This window comes from Acanthaster planci, linkage group LG02, assembly GCF_054643075.1.
Source record: "Acanthaster planci isolate LZ-2023a linkage group LG02, COTS_SCS, whole genome shotgun sequence".
Classification (NCBI taxonomy): Eukaryota; Metazoa; Echinodermata; class Asteroidea; order Valvatida; family Acanthasteridae; genus Acanthaster; species Acanthaster planci.
The window spans coordinates 2,629,051-2,656,455 of record NC_141778.1 but is presented as its reverse complement, the minus strand read 5'-3'; the positions used below and the strand labels follow the sequence as shown (position 1 = coordinate 2,656,455).

At 41.8% G+C, this 27,405-nt stretch overlaps 2 protein-coding genes and 1 long non-coding RNA gene across 3 annotated transcripts in view; 2 read left to right on the top strand and 1 right to left on the bottom strand.

Annotated features, from left to right (window-relative positions):
• Nucleotides 1–9: 9 nt before the first annotated feature.
• Nucleotides 10–19,532, top strand: LOC110985771 (uncharacterized). The gene is made up of 12 exons (XM_087133663.1): nt 10–653; nt 9,244–9,546; nt 9,927–10,034; nt 10,515–10,801; nt 11,330–11,495; nt 12,208–12,246; nt 13,047–13,147; nt 13,435–13,480; nt 13,718–15,262; nt 15,617–17,125; nt 18,337–18,590; nt 19,222–19,532. The coding sequence occupies exons 1-12, from the start codon at nt 278–280 to the stop codon at nt 19,417–19,419; spliced, it is 4,932 nt and encodes a 1,643-aa protein (XP_086989789.1). The 5' UTR covers nt 10–277; the 3' UTR covers nt 19,420–19,532.
• On the bottom strand, nt 13,318–15,678 carry LOC147799796 (uncharacterized). The gene is made up of 2 exons (XR_015424537.1): nt 15,546–15,678; nt 13,318–15,290 (listed from the first exon to the last, which is right to left on the bottom strand). It is a non-coding gene; the product is annotated as an uncharacterized LOC147799796 (long non-coding RNA).
• Nucleotides 19,533–19,687: 155 nt separating the features above from the next.
• The window catches only part of LOC110985773 (uncharacterized), a 125,770-nt gene continuing 118,052 nt past the window's right edge, over nt 19,688–27,405 (top strand). Inside the window, exons 1-10 of the mRNA XM_087133596.1 lie at nt 19,688–19,868; nt 21,316–21,500; nt 22,344–22,560; nt 22,813–22,940; nt 23,322–23,550; nt 23,894–23,971; nt 24,065–24,219; nt 24,543–24,698; nt 25,945–26,159; nt 26,892–27,071. Of these exons, the coding sequence (XP_086989722.1) occupies nt 19,745–19,868; nt 21,316–21,500; nt 22,344–22,560; nt 22,813–22,940; nt 23,322–23,550; nt 23,894–23,971; nt 24,065–24,219; nt 24,543–24,698; nt 25,945–26,159; nt 26,892–27,071 (1,667 nt within the window). The 5' untranslated portion in view covers nt 19,688–19,744. The remainder of the gene's footprint in view (nt 19,869–21,315; nt 21,501–22,343; nt 22,561–22,812; nt 22,941–23,321; nt 23,551–23,893; nt 23,972–24,064; nt 24,220–24,542; nt 24,699–25,944; nt 26,160–26,891; nt 27,072–27,405) is intronic.

Here is a 27,405-nt window from a genome sequence, read left to right as displayed (position 1 = left end):
CTTGATTATTGCGCAGTGTTCGATGAATGCGGTTGCACCTGCAATAGAGTTTGGCATTCGATAGTTACGTGTGTTCGCGTCAAAAGTCACGCCTGAATAACACTCCAAAAACAGTTTTCAGTTCTCTAGTTCTTCCATTTCAAATCCAGTGGCTCTTGGCCAAACTGTTTGATCAGAACTTTGAGGGAAGCTGTGAAGCATGGGGATTTTCATTTTCATTCACGAAATTTGTCAGTAGATCGATTCCAAGCATCATCTGGTGCTTCGTAGTTAAAAAATGCGCTGGAAAATTGCAACTTGGTTTCAACTCCGAAGCTCTTCGGATGCAGGCCCGGTTGCGGCAGTGCTGCTTCTAGTAGTTTTACAAGGAGCTGGGGTCGTCCAGTCCACGTCCCCGTGTGTAGACCCCCTCGCCGGTGGGAATCTGGTCGTCCCCGAGGGGTCCACCTGTCACATCGCCCCACCAGGTCTGGCCGGGGAGCTGGCAACGTTGGAGGTCCGCGGGAACCTACTCATTCAGTCCACGGACTCGGCCTACGTGACTCTGAGGACCAGCAGCATGACGGTCACGTCCACGGGCCGGATATTGGCGGATGGGGCCGGGTACAGTGCCGGCTCTGGGCCTGGGGCCGGCAACTCGCAAGGTTCAGGAGGTAGGTGGCTGAACTGTGATTTCTCAGTGGCTTTACTTTGGAAGGATGCACAAAAGTCATTAGAAAGAAAGACGGGGCAAAGATATGCAAAATTCATGTAACTGGTATCGAAGTACTAAAGAATCAAAATCAAAATTTAATTTGCAAACTGGACCCGTTTTTCTCGTACCTTTTAAAAATTAGATCTAAGTATTCACATGGACATCAGTTGCGCAACTCGGGATGGGGAACTGATGAGGATCTCCTTACTCAAAAGTTGCCCACAAACACTAAAAGCCTTTTATAATGCCGAGTTGCAGTCGCGCATTGTGCGTCTGTAGCGAGGGACAACGGACTCAAACAGTCGTGAAGAACTTAGGTTTTGGGCGTGTCGGATTTTGTCTGCAGTTCCCTGTTGAACTGTACAGGGGCTATAGAAATACTTCATTTTCTAATCACTGGTTGGGAAGAGTTGGGTTCAATTTCTTTGAGTTCAACGCAAGACCTGGGTCATTTAAAGAAAATAAAGAAAATTTACGTATCTACGTCAACTTGTAACTGTTAATGGAGCCACCTTGAAATCAACATTTCCGTTGATATTGCCCTCAGGGCTAACTAACGAGCTTTAATGTCACTTAGGAAATACTGAGTATGGAACAAATGACTTCAATACACAACTGAATCAAATTTAAGTTATTTCTAAAATTGGTAGCCGGATAATTTTTTTGGGGGGGGGGACTACGTACTTTTTATAATTAGCCTGAAGAGAAAAAGTTCTTATTTCATACCCTGTTTCAAACATCTGAGGGTTTGAAACAGTATAACAAGGAAAAGCTATTTGTAAAAGTGTCATTCGATCGAAGCAGTGGCGCAGCTAGGATTTCACTGGGGGGGGGCACGGGGGCACCACCTTTCAGTGGTGTTTTTCGGGGGCAAGCTTTTGTTAGTCTTGTTCAATACCCATTCAATATTGCAAAGTACGATTTTATCTCTTTTTTAATGGTGTCGCACAGGGAATTTGTGGGGGCACATTCGCCAAGCCTCCCCCCCGGCTACGCCCCTGGATCGAAGTAAGACAACTGCCACAAATGCTCAGTTATAAATACAGCCAGCATTGAAAAACAAAAGAAATTAAATAATTGCAGTTTGAAATTTTCCATGGAAAAACGGTCCCATCCCAAACTCGTTCGATCTAACTGGGCTGGTATTACAAATCAGACACACAGGCGCACTCGAGAAACGTTTCTGTCAACGGCCCTATGTTGCATTTTGACTGCATTAAAAAGAATGATTTTATTTGTAGTTTATGATCTCCCAGGGCTTCCAAAATAGAAGAAAGAAAAATGAACCGATCCAACGTCAAAATACATTCGAAGCCAGTTAAAACCGGATACGTCTTGACAACCATTCAATCTTGCATATTGCCTGAAGTGGAAAAGCAACCAGCTTTCCAGAACGAGGTTGTTCACGATTGCTTGGAATATCACAGGGAAATTTAAAAATGATATAATCACAGCACCATTCGATTGAGATTTGAAAAATACCGTTTTTAAATGTAAAAAAAGGGAAAGAAGCTTCTCATTTTAGAATACAGGGGAGCAACCAAACGAATCCATAAAAAATGTTATGCATCCTCTGTGATTACAGAACAGCATGAAAATATCAGCCTGCCCTTCAACATGATTTTAACATCAAGGAAACGCCGCACGTAATTTTTTTCTCAGGTCGTGGGAATTCCGGTAGAGTTCTTGATTTTCCTGAATTGTGGCTGGAAGTGTGTTATCTCCGCCAAAGTACACTGGGTCACCGGGGCACAATTCTCCTTCCACCAGGCGAATGATTATAATCACCAGCGCGTGCCCAATTTTGTTTCCGCGAGTGTACGTTCGTGCAGTTGTGCATGCGTACACGGGTTTGGGAAATGTAGTCTGGATACCAGGCCCGATGATTCTGACTACTCTACGAATCACTGCAGGGGTCCAGTATCGCCCCAAGTCCACGTGAACAAGACTGGAGGAATTCCTCCAGTTTTCCGGAAATAGCCGAAATATTCCGAAGTCGTCCCGTCTATATTCGGCATGTTCTGATGGTACCGTTGATTATTCCCAGTTATTCCCCAGTCGGGTAGGTAGGCTAGCTGTTGAACGTGAACTCCCGTATGCACTGTGCAGAGTACTCCGAACTTTCTTTGACCAATGAAAGCTTTGTGCCCGAAACATGCTCTCAGAGGGTTACACTTGTAGCTGATTACCCTCTGGATGTTATGGGAAAAGCCTCATTTATGAGATGTTGCCACTGATGAAATCGAAAACACCCGGGCTCTCAACTTGTGACCCCTAACCCTTGCGTTATACCTATTTATATCCGTGGGTAATGCCTGACCTAAGATTTTTTTTATCAAGAGTCGTCAGGGAATGTTTGGGCAGGGAACCATGCTATGGGAAATTAATGTACTTTCTCACGTTGTTGACTAGTAGACTCGTTTGTTCATGCAAGACACACACAGTATAACCAGTCTCTGCACATCACTTCAATGTCATTTAACGCGATACCACGTAGATCTCTCAGATCTCGTTTCTTTAGTTATGGCGTCACTGTTTCAACTCTTGAATGTGATTGGATGGAAGATTCATCTAAGACTTGAACAATGATGATCACGTGTACTTTTATCGGTCGATCAATATTATATTGCGTGACATAAATGTGGGTCACACGAGTCGAAAATCTGACGTCGATGAATGTTATCCAAAGTGGTAAAATACCACCCAGTAACAATTTTTTTTATCTACTTGTTATCGCGTGACACGTATTAGGAACCGAAAAACATGTCAGGAGGATTAATTGTTGTATTGGCGTTAAGTGGGTTGATTGATGGACACCGGCTGCCCGATAAAATGTAGGGGAAACTATAATTAGCCTTCTGGGATTTCCCACATAGTGTTAAGGTTGTTGTCGTGTTTAATTGGCTGCCATAACCCCTGAACGAGTGATCTATCTTTGTCCTGCTACTCTTGATAAGAAAACGTTCAAGAGCTGGGTGCTTGTTTTATTCAATTCATGCATGCAATCAGCTTAAAAGAGCCACACGCATTGCACATCACTTAATAATTTATTTCGATGGTATCTTTGCAGTTTCTTTGATATCATATCAAGGTTTGTACGTGTTAGTATATATGTTAGCCCAGATTTGTGCTGTGTGCTATAACATACAGGATGTAGGAAAACTTTTACGCCAGCGGAAATTGGGTTAACAGGCATCGAAGCTCCCAGATAAAATGTCCAGAAAGGACCAACGCAACTTGCTTTTATCGCACAGAAGGATAATTAACCCTAAGAGTCCTCAATCAGGCTCCAACAGGTGAAGGATTGAGGACTGTTTGGGTTAAGCTATCTAGGTGTATCAAAAGAGCAAATCCATGCATTTATCACGTGTGAATAGTGTAACACTCAAACTGCGGAGTGATGTGCTATACTACGCCAATGAGGGTAATTCAACAAAGGTACTTCCATCAACAGACTTTGTTAGGTTGACGTTGGTAAGTTTTACTACAATTCCCTTCATATATTCAGGCATGATAAATTCTTTCTGTTTACCCCGATTCCATGGCAACTGTATTCCTTTCTTCCTCCACAATACTAAACAAATGACCTTCCGCGTGACCCGAAAACATATAGTCGATTTTCCTTTCTGCAAGTATGGCTTTCATATTTTGAATGAGTCAACTTTTCGTGACAAACGAGACTTGACCTGAACTGAAATCGCATGTGCCTCGAGCAAGTGGCTTGGAAGTACAAACTCATCGAAAACACCCCATATATTAAAGGCTGATTTTGTTTACTGCGAAACCATGGTGATGGATGACATCTGATACGGGGCATGCATTAAAATCACAATAGATATTGTGAAGACCTACGGCGAAACCACTTTTGTTGAAAACCCACGGCTTTGTTCGGCTTGTGTGAATACCGGTTTGATCTGGAACCACGTACCGTGTACTCAATTACATGGTTCCCTGCAACCCGGCCGACTTCAGCCAGCTCGTTTTTTTGTTCCTCACTCGCGAGTACCATCAGTTGTGCGCATATAACAGACATGGGAAACCCCCTTAATTCCCCGCACCTTCCTAGCGTAATTAACAATGAAAAAAAAATCTGTCTAGTCATTGCGTCTTTCCTCCATCTTCAAGGTCGTGCTTTTGCACGGATCTTTATAACGAAGCAGGCCCAGATCCAGGGGGTCTGTTCCTCCTCAATGTCATTTTCTTTTAATTTCATTTTATAGGGGTCTACGTATAAAGGTTGGAAGACCCCAAGTTAAGCAAAAACCAATCGGTGAAAACTACACATTCAGTATGCCTACTTGTAACTCTCACGTACTCGAACAAATTAAACTTTTCCGAAACGCCCTCAGCAAAAAAGTTCTTGATCCACCCCTGCGCAGGTGACTTGGGCTTGTGCCCTTCTGCCAATCAAAACTTGATGTCACAAAGAGCCAGGTCCAGATCAAGTGTTTAGGAAAGTCGTTAGTATGGCTGTACTCCACTTCATTCTATTTTATTTTTAATAGCGCCGGTAATTGCTTCAATTTATGGAGACCAAAAATGCATTTTCTTGTGTATTGAATAGGCGCAGGCAAGCTCACATAGAAAGTTCATGCTTTTGCACTTATTTACAATCACGTTTACTTCGGAGATTTCAGCCACAGTTTGTGGAAAAATTGCTTTGATAGGTCCTCATATTTTCGCCATTGGTGACGACCCTCCAAGGAACTAGAGCCATTGCCTAACTTGCCAGATAGATAACCCGGCTATGCACATCGTACTGGGTGAGAAGACCACGCGCCTAGCCTGTTTTTGTTTTCCCGATTTTTCCCAACATCGATTTTTCTTGTCGTGTAATTTGGGTTAAGTTTTAAAACAGTTGCATAAACATCTGTTTCGGTTTTTCACAATTTCAAGTTTGGAGTCTTGTTAGTCTTTCTTCTTTCATCAGCGTTCCAATTGGCTCTTCACTTTTTTAGGCTATTGCGTTTTATACCCACTTTGCACCAACATTGATTGGTCAAGACTTGTGACAAGTCGTTCCACCGATAACACCAGAATCCAAGTTATGGAGAGTCAAAAGTGGACAATCCCATTTTCTCATTTTCAACTAGTAGATTTTCGGGATTTTGGACTTTGCGTATAGCATCTTCAAAAAACGTAATTTTCCGCTAGCAGAAATTTGGATTTTACCTTAAAAACTCTCGTGGCGCGTCGAAAGTGGACAACTAAAAACTTCAATTCCACTGGAAAAATTACTGTCATGCTCCAAAAGTGGACAACCCCATTTTCTCATTTTCTGCCCGTAGATTTTCGGGACTTTTGAAGTTGCACCACCCCTTTTCATAAACCCAATTTTCTGCTAGCAGAAATTTGGATTTTACTTTGACGACGGCGGGGTGGTCCAAAAGTGGACAAATTAAAAACTGAAACTACCGCAGTGCTCCCTACGCTCAGAATGGAATGGTCTTGGACGACGGGCAGCCTACATAATATTAACGGTAGAGGGTCAATGGTCTGACGGATGGCAGCTCTGAAAACAATTCCCATGAGAAACTTGCAACTACGAAAGGGGCCGTCCAAAGCCTGACACTCCTTTATGGTAAGCTGCAAACTTATGAAGTTCCCAGCGCACCGGGAATTAGAATGACAATGGCGGCTTGCCGTCGGGAATTTCCATTTTAAATAAATGAGCGCATGGTGATATGATGTCCCCCAAACGATGCTATCTGTAATAAACCATTGTATCAATGTCCAGGTAGTATAATTAAATTTGCCGTGGAACGATAAAAGGTTGGAATTGAAAAAGTCGTGTCAAGAGATTGAAGAAGCTAGGGGGTGTTTAATCAAGTGAACCAAGGTTTTCAAAAAGGGGAAAATACAGAAAGTAAAATGGGAAACATTGAAATGCAACTTGAACTTGCTGAATTAATTTTGACATTCCAAAACACGTATTCAGCCAATAACTCCAATCACAAAAGGATAAAAGTAGCCACGAACAAAATAAACCTTTCAGCCAGTACACCAGTCGGTCACTGATGTGACATCAAAGATTTAATTTAATATTTATCGTTCCAATCTTTGTTCAAGTCATCAAATATAAGTGGGCAGTTAGAGTGGAGGCCTGCGTCATCATTTTTAATATGAAGACAAATGATTCAAAGAGACAATGTGAAGAGATATTAACGCAATGAAAACACAAACTTGCAAGTGACGTCTCAGAGCAGTCGTCATATGCATGTACTGTAAAATACTTGGTGGATTGTATACTCAAATCTTATATCTGAAGATAAAAAATTGGTTGTTCACTTTTGCCACCAGAATCAGTTTTTTCAATCTTGGACATATTATTTTCAGAAATTTCCTTTGGAATAAACTCTAAACTCCAATAAAATTCAGATCCTTGACGTATTAAGGCCCAATCTTTTCCACAAAATCGGCTATATAGAGGTTGCATGAAAAAGGCCACTCACAGTAAGGGAATGTCCAAGTGACACCTGATGCCCGTCAACGCACGGCGGGTCAATACCATTAATGGGCTAGCCCAGTCTGCAAGTTTGCGGTACTACAGAGGACCGTCACTCTGGCAGCCGCTTCCCAACTGTCGTCCACATTATAAAATTTTCTAGGGGCCGGTGATGCAAACCTCAAGTTCCTAAGACCGTTCCATTTCAACGTAGGGAGAAAATTTTCCTTTCAAGTTTCTACTTGTCCCCGGCCCCTTTGGACCACCCCGCCGAAGTGAAAGTAAAATCAAAATTTCTGCAAGCAAAAAATTGGGTTTTTGGAAAAGGAATGGTGCAACTTCAAAAAACCCGAAAATCTACAAGCAGAAAATGGGAAAATGGGGTTGTCCACTTTTGGAGCATGACAGTAATTTTTCCAGTGGGAATTTGAAGTTTTTAGTTGTCCACTTTCGACGCGCCACGAGAGTTTTCAAAGTAAAATCCAAATTTCTGCTAGCGGAAAATTACGTTTTTTGAAAAGCTATACGCAAAGTCCAAAATCCCGAAAATCTACTACATGTAGCAGAAAATTAGAAAATGGGTTCTCCACTTTTGACGCTCCATAATTCAAGTGTTCTTTATTTTCTTAGTGACTTTGAGTCGAGACGGGAGCGATAAACTCGATTGTACTTGACCGTGCTTTTGTAATGACAATACATTATATTCTTTTATGAGGGTCAAACACAATGATCAGTCTTCACAGAAACAAAAACGCCAGAAATCCAGTCTAATGGTCGTGGTCAGCTAGCTAGCAGCATACGCACTCGTCCTGATCCTTCACAGTACCACTGATCTCTAGTAAAGTACATGTAAAGTACTTACGCGCGCGTACGCACAATCTGAAAGGTTATCCTAGTCCAACTCGCTTGACTTATGTTATGTAGGGCCCAAACTATCACGGTTGAGAGAGAGATGAAGCTAATTTTGCTCATATTTTGTCAACTGAACACGTAATGAAATTAATTCAATGTTTGTGATTAAAGATCACTGTCAGTTAAATCGGAAAGGACATTGAGGATGTGTTCTCATTCCTCCACGATCAGAACTAAATAACCAGACAATCTCCATGAACACGGCTCGAAGTTACCAGATTAGGTCGCAGTACCTGTGTCGCGCGATGGAGCGTCCATTTTATAGCTCCATGGTCGTATGGGGGTTCTTTTGGCTGGGAGTGTGCGTGTACTTTGGACATGTTCATTTACGTGCTCAGTCGCAGACATAACGGAGAAGTTGCTAATTAATTTAAGGCCACAAAAACTCAGTTGTCAGCAAGTGGAATTCATCACAGCCTAACCTTTGCCTTGGTTGTAGAAGAATATTGACATCTTCCTAGTCGAGACTGTTAAGTACGCCAATTTGTGGTAGCCAGGTGAAGTTTGCATGTGATCATATTACATGTGTCTAGTCTGTGAATAAGTAACCAGCTGCAGCGGACACGAACTATATGTTTTCTCATGTTTATGATGCAAAGTGGTAGAGTCCATGCTACAATGTGTAAAGATTTTCTGCGACAAAGAAATGTCATTGAAAACTTTAGTTTTAGCTCTACTGAGTCTGTGAGTGGAGCGTTAGTATTCCTAAAAAGAGGAATACTAAAGCTCCACTCAGAGCTAGTTCAGTTGGTTTCTCAGCTTTCATTGCCACTTTCACATAAAATTGGAATTGCTTAGCCTAGTGGTGTTACTGTTTTGCCGCAGTGCAAGTTGCATAATGGTGTCCCCCGTCATGACATGACTGAAATTCCGATGCTGAATTGCATATCTGCCAAGGAAAATAGGAATCCTGTTTTATGCAAAGCTGTTTATCAACTTTTGTCCAGATGTCCTTACAGATGTGGTGAAAAATAAACCACGTTAGGATCTGAGGGGCATTAAAATCTGTCCAAAATATCATCTTGTCGCTCGTAGATTTGGCACACAACCAACTAGTATTTAAAGTAAACTCATGTCAAGTTGTATAAAACACCTAAAAATTGCCATAATTAAGTTTCAAATCTAAAATTTCTACAATTGAAATACTAGTAGTACACCATTTTTTGCCACTAAACATGAATTGTTCCTGTAGGTGGTTATGGAGGCAGAGGAGGTAGATCCGCCAGCCGCTATCTCACGTCTGAGGAATCAAAGACCTATAGCAATTTCACAGGAGTTGGTCCCCTGTCCCAGGGCAGTGGGGGTGGGGGATCAGGTGGAGGAGCCGGTGGGGGCATCATCAAGATACAAGTCAATGTAAGTGCCCAGCTGGATGGCGTGATATCAGCTGATGGGGAAGATGCAAGTGGCAGCAACGGAGGTGGTGGCAGCGGTGGGATCATCATCATTGACACTGTGTTGGTGGCAGGCAATGGCAGGATCTCGGCTGTTGGAGGTTTGCAGCATGATATTTTTCTCTGAACTGACATCATCTTTTAAATTTTTATTCATACTACTAAATAACTTCATGTCATGTTCAAGCTGGTCTAAGAAATATATAACGGCAGTGGTAGGATGCATACTTTCAGCAGATTGCAAGTACATGTATCTTGGCAGTTGCAAAATATTAGAATTTTGTTTAAATGTTTCTTATGCATTATCCCAGTTGTAATCATTTTGTACTTTTTTCTTTTGCAGCTCCAAAGTGCAACTGTCTGATTGCAAATAGAACTTGAAATAGGCCTGGTGGCAGAAGTGGGACGTGTTCCTTGTTTAAGACAATGCAAAAAAGCTTCACCAGTCAAACAATGGTTATACTTGTATTTTACTGTACAGGTCGTGGCAGTGGCAGTTCAGGTGGTGGAGGTGGTGGGGGGCGAGTGGTCCTGACCTATGACACCGGCGCTTTCACTGGAGAAATATTTGCCTATGGTGAACGAACAGGTAGAAATAAGACCCACCCTGAATGCTAGAGAACAGAGTTGAGATTTGTCCGGGTTTTCCCTGATTTCAGGATTTTCAAAGAGTCTCTTTCAAAATCATTAAGTTGTTCTTACGTATAAAAGTTTGTACAAGAAAAGGGTGTTTTTAACAAACACAAATGAGCACCATTAACCTGCTACTTCAAGTGATCATTTTTTGGATATTTATTTTTCTCTACTCTCACCCTTGAAGAATAAAGGCTGAGTGGCCGAATTTGAACATTTTGATTATTGATTTGGCAATAAGGATCCAGTTTTACAAAGGTACTCAAGTCACCAGCCTAATTGCTTTGCATGTTGAAATATGCAAGAGTTCGAAACCGAGAAAAATGATGCGTAATGAAAAAGTGATGAATGACCCTAAACTATTTGGTAGTTGGCAAGAAAAGTACCACTACCTCAGCTAGATTATTTGGTGTAAATCCTTTGCCGTTGTGTCCAGGTGGTACAGCTGACCCTTCGGTTACAGTCAACTCCCTGAGTTCTTCTTCCCACTACTACAACTACTATGCCTCCAATGGTCTGATCTCTAACTCGGGGTTCTGGAAGGCCTCTTCTAACAATGGCCAGCAGTACTTGGAGGTGTCCTTCAGTGGACCGATGTACATCTCGGGGGTCGCTACAAGGGGCTGTAACTCTGGTTGCCCTCGAGATGGTAGCCCCCAGTTTGTCCGGCGCTATAAGCTACAAATCAGCGAAGATGGCTCAAGCAATTTCTATTACTACAAGGTAGGGTTCAACTAGGACCAATGAGGGAGTTCTCTTTATAATATCTGAAGGGTGAGAGCATTCAGTGCATTTTGAGAAATACCTAAGCCAGTTTCTTTGATAAGTCTCCCCATATGCAAGTGTCCTGCTTAGCTGCAAAGCACAGACCTGTGCTAATTGCGGTAAGTATTTGCTTAATAAAAGGGAAAAGAAACCCCAAAAGGCTATTCACTTGCTGAAAGTCACATGATATTCATGATATTCACGTCAAATGATGTTCCACTCTCTTCTTCAGAGAAGTAGGCACACAAAACTCATTCTGCATGCTTTTTTTTTCCTGAATAGATATGTTTTATAATATTTGTACATGTAGGTGACCTGCAAGGATTTGTTGATATGCCACATTTGTTGCAGTGCACAAAACCATGTAAATATTCTGATTTCAGCTGGTACAAAGGGAATCATACAGTTGTCAGTTGTCTTACATTAGCCAAGAGCTTGCAACATCACTCACACGTGTTTATTTCTTAACTTTAATTTCTGCGAAAGAACCTTAAGAGTGGTGCTGATGTAGTTTTCGATGGAAACACCGATGGAAATGGCATTGTCCGCAACAACTTTGACGTCCCGATCCTTGTGAGGAAAGTACGATTCTATCCGACGGACTATAATCGTGGAATCGCACTGGCTGTTGAACTGTATGGCTATACACCAGGTAAAATGTCATGTGCATGTATGTACATTATTTTATTAATGGCTTTCTGTAGCAACTTTGTCAGATAGACCTGCTTACATAATGGACCGTCAAATTGTGGCTAAAGGGTAACAGCAAAGGAATGTTTAAGAAAGAAACTTCCAAGCTGCTCCTTTATAATTGAACACTGTAACCTAATTATTTGACTCATGTTCACCTTGGAAATTTAAATCATTAATAAAATAAGTAAAAAGGGCGGAAATTGTTTTGAATATTAAAAGGAACAGTCTCTGACAAATGTAAACGGTAAGTTATCTTTCATTGACAACAGAGCAGTCTAAGGCAATAAAAGTGACAGCCTATGTCTAGGTAGTATTGTGCAATCTGTGTATAGTTCGGTTTTGAACAAGTCAGTCATACTTTGTAAGTCAGCCAATCACAGACTGTTTAAAGAAAACATTGACAAAGACACTTCTCTGTCATGGTCCATCTCCATTTACTCTTCACCTGTATTGAGGATTGACTTTGACATTGGATTTCAATTGGCTTTGTGTTTGAATTGGTTATTAAACCTTCAAAGGCTGTTCTTGAGCAAATTAGCAGTGCTAAACCAGATTACCTCCAGAAAAGCCTCTGTTTGCCTTTGTCTTTGTAAAATATGTGACCTAAGAGGCCCAAAGGCTGTGAGAAGTTTGTTTGTTCATTTTTTGGGTCATTGCCTGTTTGTTTGCAGCTTCTGCCAGTGACCTTTGCTCAGGCAGTGGAGGGAATGGTGAGTCTGTCATAATTGCAAGGCATGTTTGTTGCAACTAATGAATAACTAAAGTTCAAAATAACTTTGGAGAAATTAAAAGAAAAGGCTCACTTCTTTAGCCACCAGAAACTTAGGGAAAATAAGTGAAGTGTTCGCATTATTCAGTTATTTCAGTAAATTATCAAGATTTGTGATAATTTGAATCATGTCTCATACACCTGCATACAAAAGTAGCCTTTTCTACTTGTATCATGATTTGTAGTAGCTAATTTATGAGCTAGGCATCAGTAATGGTATTTTTCCTTGTTGCAGGTTATGATTTATTCATTAATATACTAGAATTCTTTCAAATATGTTCACTGTTGCTACTTTTTCCTTTGTCAGTTTTACAAACCTTCACTCGGCCCTAAATAAGCCATTTGCGACTTAAATTTGAATAAAATCTGGTGTACTGAGTTATCTGACTACACATAAACATTACGATTTGAATTCTCCAGACTAAAGACACTGTTGCTATACCTCTCGTGATTCGGAGGAAGCTTTTGCATAACGACCACCATCTCTAGAATGGACTGGTTCCTTTGTGCCCTTCTTATCCATTGAGAACAGTGTATTGTTGCAAGGCATCTCTTATGTAACTAAGCAAAAGCTTGCCCCGAATCACGAGGTATAGCAACAGTGGTTTCAGTAAGGGGAATTCAAGTTGTTATGTTCACATGAATTTAAAGAACTCAGTGTGCCAGATTTGGGTCAAAATTAATTTGCAAAAGGCTTATTGTCAACTTGTTAAAACAATGTGTGCCTTGATCTTGTCACAGTTGCAGAGGCTGGTGGACCGGGCACCATTTACATCCAGCAGGGCGCCAGTGGAGCGACAGGGGGCCAACTCCAAGTGAATAACTTGGGCAAAATTCCCAATGTAAGTTCCCCCTGAACAGATTTCTCACATCTTGGCCACTTCTTTCATAGCTTGGAATTCACTGTCATTGAGTGTTCAAACGCACCTGAGAACCCCTCTCAGAAACAACTGAATGATCAAAATTAACTCACACAAGTGAAAAAAAAACAAACTTGAAATTTAGAAAGCAATATATAAATGAAGATTTTATACTCCAATGCAGGTATTCTTTGATTGTAAGATTCTCCTTAGAATTGGGTACAAACCTTCCCTGGTTATTTTTTTGTTTTATTAATTTTGTTTTGCAGGCCAAAACAAATTCCGATTGCAGCCAGTTTTTCTTTGAAGATTCTGGTAAGTATATCAAGACAGTGTGTGTCTACAAAACACTCATCCAGAGTCTATATAGTTATTGAATTCTGTCCTTTATGAATTTGAAGTGGAATCGATTTTCTTCATCTGGGATTGATAATGAGTTTTTTTTTCAAAATTGGAAAGAATAATGTTTGAGTTTTTATGCTTAAAAATGCCATCCTTGGCTTTTCGTTTGGTTGATCTCAGCTTTCTGCATTTCTTGGTCATAAATTTCAGGGGCTGCAGCCTGGATTTCGTCTGGAGGGACCAGCCATGCACTTAACTCCATTACCCTCGGTAAAGGCGGCCATCTTGTCATTGCAGCCAACACCGACTTCACCCAGGCGACCGGTGATGACACAACGATGATGCACCTCGTGTCGACTGCCACCTGCGAGCTTGGTTCACAGTTGGCGCTCACAAGCCACATTGGTACGGATGCGACTCTGCATCTACCTGGGGTTGGAATTACGATGACAAAATCTGTGACGGTTCAAGGAACTCTGAACACTGACCCTAACACCCAGTTAACATTTGGTGGGCATGTGGGTTCAAAACTCACTATGGTGCCGCACCTTTCCTCCATGCAAACGCTCAGCTTGAGGGAACTCACTATCAAGTCTAATGCCAAGCTAGACCTACAAGAGTCCTCCACTGTCGGCAATTGTGGGTACACCTTGGACGTTTCAGTTCCGGACAGAACCTTGACCATGCAGAGGCCCAGTGAGCTGAAAGTTGCTTGCCCCGTCACCATTGATGTCGCGTCATTAGTTCTTGACAGTGCTGAATTCGACACTAAATCCTCATCAAGTGGGTCGTTTACTGGTACCTCGTCAGTCCGGACACCAGCTCTGACAATCACCGGTGATGTGTTGACAGGAAGGATTGACCTTCTTGACTGCTCAGACTTGGATGTTCAATCAACAGGAAATATGACCATGACCTTAGACGACCCGAGAGAGCTGAAAGCGGACACCATGAATGTGGATGGAGCCCTGACTTCTACCACTCCCATAGCTGTGTACACTAGTCGCCTGACTGTCTCTCAAGGTGGTTCCTTCACCTGGCCTGGAAGCAGTGGCTCTCTCTTAGAAAGCAACACCGCTTTCATCGATGGTTACTTCAGACCGGGAAGCTCAGTGAGTCTCGGTAATGGCCTGCCTAGTTTCACCATTGGAGTTAACGGCGACGTGTCCCTGAAACTGGATGGCCCCTTCAGGACAGACAGCTTTGAAGTCCTTGGAAAAATGGTAGTCACCCACCCGGTAGTCTTCCAAGGTGCAGTGAACCAGTTGGTGAACCGGTTCACAGTCGTGAGTGGCGGCCAGTTGGTACTTAACTCGAACAATTCACAGCTTGGTCCATCTGAGCTACATGCTAATTATGTGACAATTAATGGAACCGTAGAAGCTGGACTGCTAAACATCGGTATTGGTTGGGATGATTTACAAGTTGGTAGTGCTGGAAAATTCACCTTTGATCCAGACGAGGATTTTGCCATCAACGTTGTCTACATCTCTGGAGTTGTAGAAAGTCTAAAGCATGTTGTCATTCATGGCCGAAGCCAAACAGTGGTGGCAGTTTTTCAGACGACAGCAGGTAGCTCGGTGACCTTTGACCTTGGCCGATTCTACAATGTGTCTGGGGAGTTAAACCACACTCAGCTCCGCGTTCAGGATTTCACTGTGGGCGGTTACTTAAAAGCAAACGAGTTGAGCATTCCCAACGAGTTCAACCAGCTGACGGTGGAACAAACTGGCGAACTGCAGATGACAGCAGTTGGTAGGTTGAAACAGAAAAACTTTGAAATCTGTCATGGAAGTTGGGAAGGCAAAATAAGAAAAAACATGTAAAGCAAAATGAATTGGAAATGATTGCGCTGTCTTGCCTTTCAGATGAGTTTGAAGAGTTTGATGAGTTTTCTTCATATTCTGGGACATTTTGCTCAAGTTTGACTAAAGTACACTGCTCCCACTACTGTCTTGTTATTTTATGTATGGATCTGGTTGTTTTGACAGCTATGATTTGGGTGACTTATGTTATTATTTACATAACATTTCCTCACTGTAAGCATTCTCAAGAGCATGGAGCACGTTCGTTACAGCAACTAAAATGATTGATGTTTTAATTTGCCAGGTCCTCTTCTTATTCACAACATTCAAGTGGATGGCACTCTGCGCGTCACCAATCCCATTATTGTGACAGGCACGACGTATGACCGAGCACGTTCACTCAACATCGGTGCAACGGGAGAGGTGTTTCTGGATGAGGATGGCCGTTCGAGCAGTGAGTGGACAAATGTCTCCTACATTGGGGTCCACAGTGTCACCATCGCCGGACGTTTTTACGCGGGTCTTTTCAGCAACATCTACCCCACCACTTTCGGATGGGATTCACTCCACATGAGCGGCAACTCGGAATTCCGGTTCGAACCGGCAGACGACTTTGCGTGCGACTCTATTGTCTTTGTGGAGGGCCCCACGATGGAGTCGTTCACCCCAGTCGTCTTGCGTGGAAGCACATACCAGCTGATTCAGCAACTGACCATTTCCCATCCTGGTGCCCTGCTGTTGGACACCAATGAGGGAAACAAGAACGTCTGGCGCAACATAAGCTCGGAAGTTCATGCAGAAATCGTCACAGTTGACGGTACATTCCATGCAGGACTTGTATACATTGGAGTTGGGTGGAAGACACTTGGTGTTGGGGGCCAAGGATTATTTACGCTCCAATCCACTGACTTTCCAGTGAATAACATGACTATAAATAGCCCGTCTGGTCGCATGGAGGTCTTGACCCCACTGAATATTCATGGCAGGGAACAGTCCCACGTCTACGATATGATTGTTGAGTCCGGTGCCACTCTTACACTGGACACTGGCAATTATGCAGGCACCGAGCTCACAAATAATTCGTACTCCACTGTCCTTGCAGACTATGTGACAATTGGCGGGAATTTTCTGGCAAATAAACTTTCCATCTCTTCGTATGTAATTGCCATCCATGGGCTATTATCATTTTATGCCAGCACTCCGGAGGAATTTGACACACTAACTATTTCGTCAGGGGGACAAGTCCAGGTCAATAATCCAGCAACATTTTTGGGTCGGTCGTCCAACCGCACTGACACCATAGAAATCGAAGGCCGTATGAAACTTCACTCTGCCATCAGTAACCATAACAACCATCTGTGGCCATCCAATCAGAGTTCAGTTTTCCACCTAGATCATTTGAATGTTAGCGGCACTCTGGAGGGTGGAGCCCTGTCGGTCGGAAGTGGCTGGCAAACTCTCTTGGTTGGGGACCTGGGAACTGTCACCTTCCAACCGGAAGGAACGTACAGGATAGATGATGTCGTAATAGCCGGTCATGTGACTGCATTCACCGCTATGCCCACCACGGCACCGCTGATATCAGACAACCTCCGAATCTACTCCACGGCTGTCTTTGATATCGACTTCCGAGGCCCACCGGGGGAAACAGGTGAGGGGGCTACCAATTCGACCCTCCTGGTTAACAACATTCACATCACTGACGGAACCCTGCAGGCCGGCTCCCTGTGGATAGAGGCTGATGACATCACCGTTGGCAACGGAGGAGTGCTGACTGTAGTTGGAGGTGGCCATTTATCAGATCAAGGCCCAGGTAATGCCACTGAATTCTATAATTCCATATCTCCAAATTACATAATTAATCTCATTTCTCTGATTATTCTGGTCAAGATATAGTCAGTAATCAAATTTGCACAAGTTCTGTACATTGTATTCCTATCAGCTTTGTTGTCAAGCTCCTTGTAAATCAGTAAATCTATTGACATTAATTGTCTTCAATACAAGTCGTCGGTTACAGAGATTGAAATAATTGTTAATGTTTAACCCTAATGGCCCCAGTTTTGTCAGAGTCCACTACTCGGTCCAATTTCATGAAGCTGCTTCCAAGGCAGAAATGATTACTGTTTAGAATTTCATGCTGAGCAAAATTCTGCTGGGAACCAGGCAGAACCAGTTCATCACACAAGATGATTAGTTGGTAAAGTGTTTCTGCTAAGCAAATTTGTTGGTACTTTAATAGCAGATGCATGAAATTGGCATCTGTTTTCTTCCATTTTGTTGGTTCTGATACCGGTATGTCCCAGCCACTGTTACTTTGATAACATATACGTACCATTGGTTTTCGGCAGTGCAAAGAATTTGACGATTTGGGGAAATTTTTTGGCAAAAATGTAGGAGTTTTGGTAACTGGTTTTTTTTTCATTTTTTCACCCCTGAACAGTTGGTAAATTGTTGTAGCCATTTTGTAGTGAAAGAATGCAAAAGTGACGCAGTAATCAATTTTCTTTCTTCAAATGAACAGTGACTCCATAAGTTTTTTTGTTTTCAAAATTTATTTCAATTATTGTTTGTAATTTGTATTTAGCTCCTGAGTGCACCTGTAACTGTAGGGATTTCTTAAACACCTGTGCCAATTTCTCATCAAAAACACAATTCTTCCATAAAGTATATAATTTGGTGAAGGAAATCACAAAAATGTGAATTGTTTGTAAGGGGAGCCCGTCAGACTGTGCTGAATGGGGAGTTACATGTACATGTATATTTATGTGTAATTGTACATTGTACCTGTACTATTTGATTTTCTATTCTTGTCATTTTGGAGTTAAACTAAAAATATATCACGGTCAAAGGGAAAGGACCATTGTTGGTTGGTATACACCGTAGGATCGATATTTTTCAAAATGTATGGTTTTCATGTACATGTAGAGGAAATTGCCGATTTTTGTTGGATTTGTTAAGATTATTAGGGATATCATTTTATTTAATATTAAATTCTCTTTGATCCATTTCATTTTTCAAATCAAGGAGCTGGTATTGGGTATGCCTATGGAGCCTCGGGGGCAAGCCACGGAGGGCGTGGCGGGCGAGGGGGCTACTCCTCCCAGCGCACCATCGCGGAGAATCTCCCCTATGGCAACATCTACGAGATGGGTAGCTGGGGGAGTGGGGGCGGGTCTGGTAGTGGCTTAGGGGGGCGGGGAGGCGGCCGGATTGTTGCTCTTGTCTCTGGTACTGTTGTGGTCGATGGAACCATTCGCCTTGATGCAGATGATGCAGCGGTAGGTATTTCAGTAAACCACAGCATGTTTCCATGGAAGCTGTTTTGTTTCATGCAACACTAGACACTGGTGTTTCTTGTTGATAATAAAAACTGAAAAGGAGCAATTGCTCTTAAAATGGTTGGCCATGGTTGTTTTTTGACTCCGGTGTCAAAATGGTAAATTGTACTTACTAGTAAGCAAAGTTTGTAATTCTTGTATGTAATGAAAATGTGTGCACGTACTTAAAAACCGAAAATCCCAAGATTGCTGGCTGCGATTGGACCTCTGACACTACTGATGCATATATGTGTCAATTGATCTTACAATGTATATGTATTTTTTAGGCAGACATACAGGTATTGAATTGAAAGCAGGGTCATCTGTTTTATTTGGGGAGTTTGAGAATAAGAAGGGAAGCAGTTAAATTAAAGTTGAATTTTATTTACTTTGATGAATGATTTGAAATGTGTGATGTATTATATCTAACATATATATATACATTATATCTTACAAAAATGACAGGCATGGAGGCCAACTAGTCTGGGACTATTTGGCAGATTAAGTTGAATAGAAAAACATAATCAGAAATGGCTTCCCTGAGAATAAGGTGTACTTGAGATTTTTCTTTTTTGGTTTTGATTCTTTACAGGGGTCGCATGCTTCTGGAGGAAGTGGTGGTGCATTGTGGGTAGAATGCAATGAATTCCGTGGCACAGGCAACATCTACGACAATGGCGGCGCGGGCAAGGGGTATGGTGGGGGCGGGGCTGGTGGTCGAGTGTCAATCAGTTATCACCATGGCAACTTCAAAAGTGGGCACATCTTTGCCAAAGGCAAGTGTTTGTGAATAGCCAAGGTAGAAAACAGGGCTTCAAAAGCTTCATAAAAACAAGAAAAATCACATAATTTTTAGAAAAGCATAAAATTTGGCACACTGCCAAAATGTTCCCAGAATCTTTACATTAATTTTTCCCCAAAATATGCACATCACAATAAATAAATTGAAGACAATTTAATACCAAGAGTAAGAGTAAGTACAGCTAGTAAGAGCAAAGGTTTTAACAGAATTCCTACAATGATGTGTCATGGAATTCCTACGTTTATCTTTCATTTTTACAGGTGGTGGTGTTGCAAATTCTAATGCGGAACCAGGAGGGCCTGGGGTAGCATACATGGAAGGCCAAGAACCAGTCCACAAGAACCTTCGCATTGACAACCGGTGTCAAAGTGCAAAGGTCACCAAGCCCAGTGGTAGCCGAGCCACTGCCGAGGACTATGCCAATTACATATCAACAGGTAAACATCAAATATCAAAATTAATCGTAAGGAAATAAAATTCAAATATTATAGCTGTGGCTGTGTTGAAGATGCTGCATGGCCACATCAGAGCTACAGTCCTTGTGATTTGGAAATTGCAGGCATGTGAAAAAAATGTTCCTGGACATTTCCAGGTGTGCAATTTTTCGAGGAGTGTCATTTTGAACAATAAGTCAGACCCTTGGATCAATCAAGACATAGCAAAATACAAAGATAAAATAACCAAGAGATAAAAAACCAACAAAAAAAAGTGCAAGAGTTTCAGATTACACCTTCTTACTTCAAGGTATGTCCAATACATGTAAAAAGAATCAAAGTTTTACGACGGTCATAAAATTATGCCGTTTCCATAATAACAGCCTCAACGGACCATGCAGAGCTCCTCTGAACGAGCCACAAGATCACTCCAATGTTTTCTATGAAGTTTTTCCAATAAATCTCCCGATTTTCTTGATTTTTTTTTTTTTGGCCAAATCTCTTTCCTGTGAGTTATGTTCGTTCATAACACTAAACAATTTTATTGGGAAACATCAGGGCGTTTACGTGTCTGTACGCAAAGATCTGCTGTGATCCACGCTGGCATGATCTCTCCATGGCTTTCGCATACTACATGTACGTGGTGCATCATGATTGACTGGTCTGATCCCAGTCTCAACTTCAAAGGAATTTGTTGGTTCACTACGCGTAGGGCGTGGGAGCCTGCATCATGAAAGCTTGTCGACTTCTGGAGATTATTTTGTGCAGATGCAAGTAAAAGCCCAGATAATTTTTTTCCAAAAAATGACATTGTTGTGATCGGAACAACTTACAGGACAGACATCTCCACGAAATACTTGGGGTAACCAGGGAATTCATTGGAAAAATTTGACTGAGAAGTGGTGTGAGCTTGTGGCACTACATGTGACATTTACAAGCTCATAAAGCAATGCAGCAATGCTTGCTGCAGAGCTGTGCAACGTGGGTGTGCTTAAACGATTGCACACTGACAGAACTGTTACACAAAACTGTTTCGCAGGGAGAATCAAAATTATTTTGTCATTACTAACTGTTAGGTAGGCCTAATGTTTGATTCTTTTCATTTCATTTTCTCAAAAATTGTGAAGTATAATTATAAAGTAAACTCATGCTGAGGAGTGTTGTACGACTGGTTTCAGGCTTGCAATCATTGGCACTTCTCGGAAAGCTTTTAGGCATGCGATGGCGTGGGAGTGCAATCGCAAGCCTTAAAATGAAAGGACTGGAGCTAAGGTAGGAAATACCACACATTCATGTGTACTGGTTTGCATTAGTAACAGTGCATTGCACCTGACTAATTTACAACTGAATGAGCACAAAGTTATTCCGTTCATCAGTGTCAGAAATGTTCCCTTGATGCAGAAGTGCCCTGAGAAAAATAACTTCTCCCCATTTTATTAAATTTTTTCAGGTGCAGTTGCTTATCTTTTGCCACTGACTGATGACTTTGTCTACGAGTTCACTCTCATTGAGCTCTACGGTGGAGCTGAGTTGACCTTTGACCGTAATCGCACAGTTGTTCGCTCAGGAGAGATCGTAGGAGATGACACAGGTTATCTACACGTTGCGCCCTTCCACACTTTGGATATTAACAAGGTATTCAAAATTTTCCAGTAACGTCAAAAAGGTTATGTAAAAAGAAGGTGTCAAAGGAAGCATACTAAAAGCGATAGACTACGAGGACACTTTTATTGAGTTCTTTTTTTTTTATTTAAAGCACTTTGCTTTAATAACCATAGCCAGGCAAGGTGTGCTTTGAGTAAACCTTTTAACCAGAGGGACAGCAAGTGTCCTCATTCTTACATATGAGGACACACATTATCTTCATATGAGGACATGTAATGTCATCCAATATATATGGAGACACGATGTCTCCATATGAATAGACAGGATTCTCATCCTCATGGGAATGCATGCAGTGTCTTTATGAGGACTTGCAATGTCTCCATCACCACATATAATTACACACAGTATTGTCATATGAAGACAATGTCCTCACACCTTCTGAGATGTATCATTTGTAGTCATATACCTTGACACCACTTTGTGTGTTCTGGTTTGTCAAATGTTCAGTGCACGCAGATATGTACATGTATGTGTAACTTTGTGAAAATAACTTGCTTGACTCCTTGTCAAAGAATTTGCTACTTGATCTACCTCATGCTTTGATGTTTCACGTGTTGTCATGCCTTGTGGTAAGGTGTCCCTGCCTTGAGGTTTCACCGGTTGTCATGCCATGTGGTAAGGCTTCCCTGCCTGTTATCTGATTGGTCAAATTCTCAGGGGGACCAGACAGTGGATGTAAATCACATGACAAAGTGTGATGGGTCATTAGGATGATCACACCTTGACCAGTGGAAAATCCCATTGTCTGAGAGCTATTAAACCATCTTGACCCTCTTGTCTCTGAGGTGATGAAAATTGAATTTTTCAATACAGTTGTCTCCCTACAAAAGACTCAACGTCACGTGGGCGCCCTACGTCTACGAAAATGCAACACTCGTTCTGCCTCCGGCTACCATAGAGTTTCGCCAGTCCTTTGATTGGACCCAAATCTATCCGTCAGCCGCCTGCCCTAATACCATGTTGATCAGCTCTGAAGTGGCCGTGTGGGGAACACTGGATGGGTCAAGGGCTCACTTGCTGGTTGGGTCTGGTAAGTGTAACCAGCCTTGAGTCTTGAGATTTGACCAAAATTACTTTCATGTGAGACTTGACCAGGGTGATTGGAGACTTGACTTGAATGACTTCCGAGTTTACCACAGTAACTCAAAAGTCGGCCCGAGTAACTTGAGATGTGACCAAAGTGATATAATAGTTTTGTATTTTTTGAAAACGAGTAATTCTTTACATGCAGATTCTCAGGTTTTAACACGGTTAGTATGATGGCGATTTCTCTCTGCTCAAGGTGGTACCCTCCGAATGGAGTTACCCAGTCCCAGGAGGCTTCAGTTTGTTGGAGTGACTATCCAAGATGGGGGCTTGTTTGAACTCAAGAGCCATGACGGACAAGATGACGATCATTGGATTATCGAGGTATGACTTAGTGACTCCCACAGATTGAATAAGACCCCATGTTAAGAGACCCTTTTGTTAAATGCTCTCTGTACGATTCAAGTATCATCTGTCTTTGTGAAGAAAAAGTGATTACATTGTGCCTGTACCAACTTGGCCAACTTTGACGGGGAATGCTTTTCAGTGAAACTAGGGAAACTTTGATCTCTTTTCCCCGCTCAAATTTTCACATGATCCACGACTGAAAAGAGCTGTGCAGAATTCAACAGTCCGATCGGTTACTGCACCATCAAAACTTTTTGAAAGTGTATTCCTTTTCTAGCATTCTGATTGGTTAAACATTCTTACTGAATTAAAAGTCATCGGATGTTGCCCCTTATTATTTCTGTTGTCTTTTTCTAGGTGACTCCTGGTGAGGGTGAAGGCCAAAGGTCAGGTCGGGTCACCGTTGAAGGAGGCGGCACTATCAAGTCGTCCGTCCTGGACCTGCAGGCTCACTCTGCGGTTGTTGATAGCGGTGGAGTGATCACGGCAGACAGCCTGGGGTTGATGGAGGGGGCTGGCGCAAGCCCCCCAGGGAAGAGATCTGGGGCCGGGCATGGAGGCATCGGAGGCAAAGGCCAATCAACAGGTAAGAACAGCAGGGCGTGAATTTGTTTTGAAAACTACTAAAACTTCACCAATTCTCTTGATCCCTTTTCCATGGAAAGGCCTTGCTGGCATTTTAGTGTAGCCTTGAATGGTAGACCTGTTAAAGAAGCCAAATGATCTACTCTTTAATGATATTTAAAAAAGAAACTGATTTTGAAGAGCTGGCCTTATGAGTACTTCTCATAGAACTCATTACAAAAACCTCAATGAAACTTTTTGTCAGAAAATACTCGGTGTTACGTCTTGATATATAACAGCTTGTAATAAAAAATTGGAAGCACAGGCAAATTTCCAAGAATTCCTGTATTTTTCTTACATTTCAGACTCCGTTGGAATTGTCTACGGCTCTCTGCATCGGCCAACTGCCTTTGGTAGTGGCGGAGGTACTGGTGGGACTAGAGGTATTTATCAGGTTTTTTTTTAGTCCTTCTCTTTTATTTAAGGTTGTTTAGAAAAATTTGGAATTGTTAGTTTTGTTGAACATTTGATTTCAGGCGGAGGCATTCTGCAACTGACCATTGACGACACCCTGCAGGTAGAGGGCACCATTCGGGCCAACGGGGCATCCGGGGCCACCAACAGAGGAGGCGCCAGCGGGGGCTCCATCTGGATCACGACGAGGGCCTTGGAAGGTGCTGGAACGCTGCAGGTCAGTCTTTGCACAGACAGTAGGGGGCACTGTTTGGCTTGCTCACCGTAGCATAGTGAAGGTGTACTTAGATTGCGTTCTCTATCCAATTTTCATATGCCAGGCTAATCAGCCATACGGCAACAGAGTGCAGCCAAGCAGTCCTGGTAATTCCGTCAGACCTACCCTCAGAAATCTGAGCATACCTCCAACACATACATGAATCTGCATAATAGCATGTATTGTGAAGTCGTTTGTATCAGCATACCGAGCAACAATTGGTAACCAGCCATTTTTCTGGATTTACAACCCCACTAAATGGTACACGTTCATGTCTCTAACAGGTCAGGGGTGGATCTGGTGGGACAAATGGCGGAGGAGGAGGGGGTGGCCGTCTCGCTGTCTACTACCGGAGCGTGGAGTGGTGGTTTGGCCAGCTGCAGGCGTACGGTGGAACTGGCACGTATGGACATGGTGGGGCCGGCACGGTTTATCTTGAGGTAAACACTTCTTGCATTGAGTCCGTTATTGCACTGTTTGATAATGCTGCATTGCAGAACATAGAGTTGAGTCAATTTGAATAATTCACCATTTGAATATTCAACCTCCAATTTGATTGAATATCCAAATATTTGGTCATACCGACCGGCAGATTGTTGATGAACAAACCATATACAAAATCAGTCGCAATAATGCACACAATTGTACATTTTAATCAATAGAATAGATTTTCTCATCGAGGAGAACCTCCAGCAACATTTTAGCAAGATTTAAGAGATGAACAATACTTCTTGCCATGTTGTATATTAATTTTCTATTCCTTTTAAATTGTTTAATGAATAATTTACTTTTTGAATCGTTACAAGATTTCGGTCACTTTTCATTTGAATATGCTTGAAACAAGTCTCCATAGGGCAATTTTTTTTCGTTTAAAACAAAAAAAATTTTCCCTTCCTTTTTTAATGAATTTTGCATTCGAATATTCAAATTTGGAAAATTATATTCAAAAATTTGATAATCACATATTTGATTATTCTGATATTCGGCACAGCCCTAACAGAACAAGGCATATTGGCCTCGAGATTAGGGTCTGTGACTCACAAACATAGGTCGGGGGTTCGAATCCAGCTATTGGTTATATGTTATGACCTTGGGCATGTCACTTTATTTCTTCTTGTCTCTCTCCACCCAAAAGTATAAGTTGGTAACCTGCAATGGCAGCAATGGTTGTTGTGTTTGATTAAACCAATGTTCCTGAAATGGTAACATCGAGTCGTATGCTCCCCAGGGAGCTGGGATTGTTCTAGGAATGTTTATGGGCCCATTGAGCTGGGATGATAGTGATTTTAACACCTTGATCTGGTGCCCCGATAAGTACAAATTATAAATCAATATCATTATTAATAAAATTTGAATGGGCACTGTGGTCAAGACCATCTGTTAGTCTTATCTTACTAGCGCACGTGCAATACAGTGCTGTACATTTCTCACTACGCTCGTAGTATACTCACACAATCCACGGGTTCCTTCTTTTATTTAATTATAAGGAAAAGCTGTTGATAACCAACAATGCAATGGTACCCCGTGGTCTGGTCCCAAGTTCAGTCATACTGTATTTGAGTAGTTGAATTGTAGTTGGCAACAGTTCATATTGGAAGCTGCTCATTCGATGCTATAGAGCTAATTTAATCTTTTCCTTGCATTAAAAACTCAAATTCCAACAATATGTTTTATTTTCTTCAACAGAATCTCCCACCAGCAATCCTTAACCGCACCCTCATCATCGACAGCAACAACCAGCCCCCACCAGTGGAAACCATAACTACGGGGCAGTATGACCACCCTAGTCTTGATTCCAGTCGCTCTTGGCTACTTGACGACGATGAGGATGAAGTGCTAGAGTTTGAACATGTGCAGATCTTGAGACAGGCTCACCTGGCTACGGAGACTAACCTAACACAGTTAGTTCCTGTTGTTAATAATTGATGATAACAGACATAGTTTTACTATTGTTCTTGAGTCATTTATACTGAATTTTCTGATTACAAGAACCACATTGAAGCATTTATGTTGACAGAATGATTTAAAATTGCCTTGGAAATTAACAATTTTTATGGAATTTAAGTCCCATCAATCAAGTTGTTAATGCTATTTTAGGAAAAATGCATAGTTGGTGACAAATGAGTGTTGATTTGAGTGAGAGATTTGGTGCATTAAATGGAATGTACATTATGAACTTGGCATTTATTTGTTGGAAGAATTGTGAGAATCCCAGGATTTCTAAGACAGTGGTTAATTCTTTTTGTGTCCGTAAGCAAGAGACATTACTACATTTGTCCATATCTTCAGTGCTGCACTTGTACATTAAAAACCATATCTTTTTCGAGGGTTGTGTGGAAATACATTCAAAATGGTGTAAATTTGATTCTTGTGTTATTTATTTTATATACATGGGTAATTCCAGAAATCAGGGGTCCAAAAGTGTGACATTTTTGTGTCCCTGTTACATCTGACCTTTTACAAAATCATATGTCAGATTTGACAGGGACACAAAAAAGATGGACCCCTAATTACCAATATGTTTCAAAAACGTTGACCTCAAAGTCCCAGATAAGACAGCGTCAGTCACCTGTTAAGGTTTCCCTATTCCCATTTGGCATTCTTGGTGTTTTCATTTTTTAACGATTTTTTAGAATGAAAGTTGACACCTTCATTGGCGATGACTCCTCCTTTATGCACATCGGCAACGGTCAAGTGTTTGTTGGACATTTTGCGGACGACTCAGAGTTTAGCGTCAACGTGCACGTCTACGAAGGTGGCTTGCTAATTCTTCCGCCCAAGTTCACCTGCTACGACATCACCATAGTGGTCAGGTAAGGAGATAGCATGTGTTGGAAATCAGTTGCTATTACGTGATCAGTGTTTGTCCCTGGTTTAACCAGTTCATGTCGGAGGACATGGGTGATTCCAGAAATTAGGGGTCTATTTTTTGTGTGCCCCTGTCACATCTGACATATGATTTTGTAAGTTCAGAACACATTTTCTGATTTCCGAGAGTGATGAATTAATGCAAATTACTTGCCAAACAAAAAGCAATAGTTTGAAATCAATTCCAGTGATATTTCCTTGTCAAGTAACAAAGGTCAGATGTAACAGGGATCTAAAAATGTCACACTTTTGGACCCCTAATTTCTGGAAAAATCCTTA

Coding starts and splice junctions, on each gene's coding strand:
- LOC110985771 (XM_087133663.1), top strand. CDS start 278: ATGCGCTGGAAAATTGCAACTTGGTTTCAACTCCGAAGCTCTTCGGAT. Junction 9,547..9,926: donor CAGGATCTCGGCTGTTGGAG/GTTTGCAGCATG, acceptor TTTACTGTACAG/GTCGTGGCAGTGGCAGTTCA. Junction 18,591..19,221: donor TTGATGCAGATGATGCAGCG/GTAGGTATTTCA, acceptor GATTCTTTACAG/GGGTCGCATGCTTCTGGAGG.